Source organism: Anopheles marshallii, chromosome 2 (assembly GCF_943734725.1).
Source record: "Anopheles marshallii chromosome 2, idAnoMarsDA_429_01, whole genome shotgun sequence".
Taxonomy (NCBI): Eukaryota; Metazoa; Arthropoda; class Insecta; order Diptera; family Culicidae; genus Anopheles; species Anopheles marshallii.
The window spans coordinates 87,110,425-87,116,424 of NC_071326.1; the positions used below are offsets into that span (position 1 = coordinate 87,110,425).

The 6,000-nt window shown below is 44.1% G+C and overlaps 1 protein-coding gene across 1 annotated transcript in view; it reads right to left on the reverse strand.

The window, feature by feature from the left end:
* The window catches only part of LOC128710303 (transcription factor AP-2-epsilon), a 43,572-nt gene extending 38,016 nt beyond the window's left edge, over positions 1–5,556 (reverse strand). The window contains exon 1 of the mRNA XM_053805354.1: positions 5,512–5,556. Coding sequence (XP_053661329.1) covers positions 5,512–5,556 — 45 coding nt within the window. The remainder of the gene's footprint in view (positions 1–5,511) is intronic.
* Between the last annotated feature and the right edge of the window lie 444 nt (positions 5,557–6,000).

Consider the following 6,000-nt stretch of genomic DNA (forward strand, 5'->3'; position numbering starts at 1 on the left):
TTGTTGTTTTTAGCCTTTGTTTCCTATTCATTCCGATCGCTCTTCTCCGTTTGTAGTGCAGAGTGGCAAAGGTCTTTTCTTTAATCGCATTCCTGTTTTATGTTCCTCACCTCCAATGGTTTGGTGTTTGCACTTGGTAAGTGGCGAAAATTTCACCGTAATGTTTTTTGTTTTGTTCTTTCATTTAAGTAGCTGTTTACAGTGTTTATATTGGTGGTTGTACCGTCAGAACGGGAAACGATCGTGCATGATTTAAGGGTGTTACAGAAGAGCTCGCGGGTTGCTGCGATCATTACTGGCCAAGCGATGTAAGCATTCTTGTAGGATGAAATGATTACTTCCAAATGGCACACTGGAGCTGGAAGAAGATGTCATAACCCGGGCAAGTAACAACACTTTATTGGTTAGATATTTTATGTACTTGCTCGTAGCACCTTCGTTGAGGTTAATAAAAATCTTCAGCAAGCTCTGCACAGGTCTCTGAGGTTGAAAACGGTCCCAAGGAAATTGAAATGGGCGCTGTTCCGTCGCCTATTTTGTTTTCAATCAACAGCAGGACCTCCTTTTATGTACTCCACATCTTGCTACGCTGTCCTCGCAATGCGTGGCAAACACCATCGACACCATCCGCCCAAGCACCGTACACCGGGGATGAACTTAATTTGTGAAAACGTGTGTAATTGCGGCAACGGTAGGGACCATCCTCACTACTATCTTGCCCTCCTGCATGATTGCTTCTAGATCGAAAGCTTACCAATTCCCACCAACCGTTCGTTAGGTTGCTTTTGAAGCGTATTAGAAGTGGACACATCCTCACGTTGTGCTGCTGGCAAGCGTTTTACCATGCTGCGTTATGGTGCCATCTGCCAAGATTTGCTTTTATGCTTAATGAACTAGCGAGCAGCTCAACGCTCCCGGTTCCATTTCCACCACGCTATGAAAAGTGTCCCCAGCCTTCCAATGCCTTCGACCGGCGGAATGGCTAAGAAAAAAAAAACGGTGCTAAATTACATTAAAACTGGATCTTTGACGTTGTTGCTGCGGAGCGATATAAAAACATGCCCGATGACGTACGGTGGAGGTGTGCGAAAAAGCAACACACTCTACCATCGATACCATAGCGAGTTCCTTTCGGTTAGACGGCGAACTCTATCTTTGGATACTTGGATGAGCATTTTTTTTCTCGCTCTCTTGTCCCCAACCTCGCCTTGCTAGCAATAATTTATGAGCCCTTAAAAGGAGTCAACACTCGAATTAAAAGCCCATTACATCTGGCCAGTGATAGATACCGCAGGTACCATACCCACGCGCGTGTGTGTCACGCTTTCACGGACCTCTAGGTGCTGATTGTTTGACAAACTTCGTAATTCATTAGGATGGCTGTTTAATTTCTGCTATCTAGATGACCATTTACCGACCTCCGTTGTTGCCCCATGGTGTGGAAGAATTTGTCGTTACGGTATGGTTTTGTAACTTCATCGAATGGGGTTTAACCAGCAAACCGACTCGCCCTCATCAATGCTTAACTCGGTCGGAAAATCAGTTTTCTCTAATGGTGCAATGGTCGAACTCTTAAAAACAAGTCATGTTAAATTATTATTTCGTTTCGGGCGGCACCAACTGGGAAGGTGTGAAACGGTGACCACAATCAATTGGAGGGTTTTGCTGGAGCACTCCTGAATCATTGCTACCTTGGCGATTCGCACGACCGTGTACATACCGTTTATTTTGTGTTCATTCATTTTTTATACCTTGAGCGTACGTTGCGACCAATTTCCAGGCACGTACTTCATCATCAGACTCTATCGATTTTGGAACGATGTGATTTAGTATTAATTTGTGGATAACTGGAGTTCGAATAATAGGAGTTGAAGTTGCATTTGGATTATTTTTTAACTTTGCAAAACAAATTCAATAACGAATTAAATAGAAAGATTAAAATATGTGGCCCTGTTGGCGTTCTGCAGTAGATAAAAATGAATTGAAAATATATTCAGTAAGTAATCATTAAATTAGTATTTAAATTATAAAAATTAATGTCTAAACACTTCAGAAAATAAAAAAGCAACAAGCACTAGAATAGCTCACTTTACCAGCTTCAATTCCACAACCTTTTCCTGTATTTCAGGATTTGTTCAGTTGAAACAAAGCTGTAAGGTGTTGTGTAAGTAGCGTTTTAATGTGTAAGTAGCTCAGAAAAGAGTACGCTGGAAGTGTTTTATGTGTACAATATCTTCACACCTTCCCATTTGCAGATCCAACCTAGATGCGGCGATACCTGTTTATGTCATATTCTTCATACAATGAGCGTTTTTAGTGTCGTGAACGCGCGTTATTCCAGCACACCTAACCTTTTCCTGCTCGGGCTCACTCTAACAAGACATGCCTGGGTTTCAAGCCTTCTCACACACCCAAACCCCAGAAGGAACTGCCCCCCTGAAACCGTGCCACTAGGCGCAACAATGTACAAACGTGCTGCAAAACAGTACCCGACCCGGTAACCACTTCACGCTCGCCAAAATGTCAAGCCAGGATTTTTAGACGAACGAGCAGGGCCCAAAGAAAAATAGTAAACACGTAGGTAATTACAAGCGTCGCGCGACATGAGAATGTTTTTTTCGCAGGCCATGTTTCCGTCGCTGTCAAATAAAACCGCCCTCCACCCTACTTCCGCATGGGGCAGGGAATGGCCGGATCGATGCGTGATTTATTGACTGCCAAAAAAATTGGAACCTACAATATCCAACCCGTACCCGGCCGGCGGACTGGCAATCAATCTGCAACAGAAAACAACGACACTTAAACCAGAAACCGGCGGTCCATCAAACCCAGCAGGGATGCCAACACCGGGGCGCGATGGGAGTTTGATTTGGGTGAGTTTTTTTTTTCGTTTGTTCGCTTTTCGAGCATTCGGGGCGGACTTTTGATTGCCCCGAGATCAAGTGTGCGCGATATAATCTTTGGTGTGTTCCTTCCGACGGTATGGTTGGGCATGGTCGCGATTTGCAATATACGCACGTGTGTCGCTGTGTGTGTGTGTGTTTGTACCTATTATTGCTAACAACAGTTAGCTGCCCTGTTCGTTTTCTCAAAAAAGGGAATTTCTTCCCCGGTGAATGGAGATGATAATTGACCAGATTGTACCACGGTGAGGAAGAAGTCACTCTCGACCATTTATCTCACTTTATTTCCTTCCAAACGAGCGATCGAAACAATCAGAAATGTCAAAACAATCCACACCGCGACCAGGCCCCAGGTCCGATTCGTTATTTTTGGACAGTTTTTGCGCGACATCCAAACAAACAAAAAAAACCTGCTCGGTTGTGGTTCGGCAGTGCGGGACCACGGCCCCGCAGAGGGTGTGGGAAGAAACTGCCACCGACACTGCCAGTGGAGCACTGTAAATAATTTCGAATGTGCCAGTAAATTAGCTTTTATTGGGCCGTTCGCTCGTGGAATTAAGGGTGGTGATGCGAAAATTCATGTTACCCAGGCAGTAATGCTAACAGCAGCAGGTCTCCGGTAACGTGTAGGTGCCCGGGTCTCCCGGAACTTTCTTTTCAAGTGGTTCTGATGAAGATCTTTTAGCTGCTTTTCCCCTGCTTCTTCTTCTTCGCCGTCGCTCCAACCCTTGCCTGCGGTGCGTAGAGCCAACGGACCGGACACACAAAACCGCACCCGGGATACATTCCGGAACCCTGGTGCGTTCCGGCGAACGTTTCAATTCTCGGGGTCTGGTCTGGGCACCATCTTAACGAGGTGGTCATTCTCGTAAAAATTTCACCAACAATCGGCAACGACATGAAATCGCACAAAAACACGCACACACACACGCGCTTGTCTTTTGGGGAATTCTGGAGATCGACGGGTAGCATCTTGTTTGAGATTGGTTCCTCAACGCGAAGACACAGGACCGGAAGAGAATTCTCTGTCACGGTGGGAACATTTCTTTCCTGCTACTTTCGCATTCTCTAGCACTGGAGGTGGGTTCAATCGGAATGGATTTTATGGCACATGCTCTGGTGACAGTTTTGTAAGCGGGTGACAAAAGAGCAGAATGGCTTTATATGGATGGATGTGTGTGTTTTTTTTTATTGTGCTCCAGCCAAAGGGTGAATGTCTTAATGTTGGAACTAATTTGGAGAGAATATTTAAACTCATAGCTTCATTTTGTTTTTTTTTCTTTAGCTGAAAGGTCGGCAATCTTCTGCAATACACTGGAGCGTCTTTAAAGACTCAATAAAACAGAAGGTAGATACAAACTGATAATGATTTCAAAACTCATTTAATGTTATAGTTAAATCACATTGACAGTTCCCATGACAGTTATATTTTTATAAAAAATAAAAATCCTTTTTTCTACAAGAATTATTGTCAATCTTCTTGAAAGAAATTTCATCGTTTTCAGTATTCTAGTTGTTATACAATGGTCGTTGAGGTACTTTTTCATGAAGTATCTATACATACATTGAAAGAGGATTTAACTTCCAACCATATATCATTCGTAGAACCACTACTTCGTCAGATGTTTGATATTATATAAGGAAATAACATCTCTTGCTTTCACCACCTTTAGAATATCTTCGGGAGACTGAGGGTTGGTTCTTTCTCCTGCCGCAGGAGCTTTTTATTTTTTTTATTTGGTATCCGTAACTAGCATGTGCTCCGTTAGAAGTTCTTCGATATGATCGTTTTCTATTCCCAATCCTTATCTAGTAGCCAACGTCACAAGTACATTAACGAATGGGATCTCTAATAGTGCTGATCGAAGTAGCTTGGTGATCACTCGAAATCAGGAAAGAGTTTCAACTTTGTATCGGATACTAAATCCATTTGATGCATTTGATGATTAATTTACGCTCGGAGATGCTTAGTAGCAGTCACCTCCCGTTTACCTGAGGGAAAAGCCATCAGAAAGTAAAATAAATTCCAGATTGAATCATTCGCGTACCGCGCCAGGAACAGTGGCACGCAAATTGCATACAATAGGAGCAATGCGTATTGCCGCTAGCAGTGTACAGATGACGCTAGCATCACTGGTTGGTAGACTATCAAACGCTAGATGACGCCGTGAAAACTGCGCTAGGATAAAAGAAAAAAACCAAGATTTGACGGCGGTTTCGGGAAGAAAACATTTTATCACCCTGCCACAAAGAGGGAGGGTCGCAGACGTCGGTTCGTCCAATCCGGTCTGTTACGTTTTGGCCGCCCTAAACCGCACAGTTCCGTGCACAACGTCGGCTGATATTTGTTGATTAAATTAGCGGATTAAAGGGTTTTCTATGGGAGCAACATATTTTTAATCTCTTTGATTGGCAATGCTATTTTCTGTGGCGTCTCTCATCTGACGTCTCTGCATGTTCCGGTCAAGGGGTAGGGATCGTAAAACATGACAAGAAACCCTTTATCGTCTAAGGACAACAACACTTTAATGCATTCCTTTTTTGCAAACATCTCTGTAATATACATCCCGAAAGCAGTATTGATTAACACAAACACTAAATGTCTTACCCATTGTGCGCTAGCGTCGTACGGAGGAACGCAGCGAAATGTCATACTCCTGTGGGGCGGCCAAACCGATGGCGGCTGTTACGGCCGCTACGGTTTATGCTGGGCGCGGCAGTTATGCTGTTGTCACGTGCTGCCCGAGAGAGTTAAGTCGCGGTTTGGGCTTACTTTTGTGTTTTTTTTTTGCAGTCGGTTGGTGGTTTGGTTGGGAAGCCGATAATTGTGCTTCAAACGCTAAAGGTACTGACGGTGGTATGTGTGGAATGAACTCTTCGCTCACTACACCGGTGCATGTTGGAATTCTTCCAAACGCACGTGTTTTGGACACATTAATCCACGCGTCGATTACAGTGATTACCCGAAGTGGTCTTCGCACACGTTTGGCTTTACCCGGTTCGTTTCAATTTGTTCCTTATCCTTCCTCTTTGGCGCACGATTTTTCTGCCCGCGTTTCGCCTCCGTTTCCGATGGCGCACGCACCTTTAACCGACA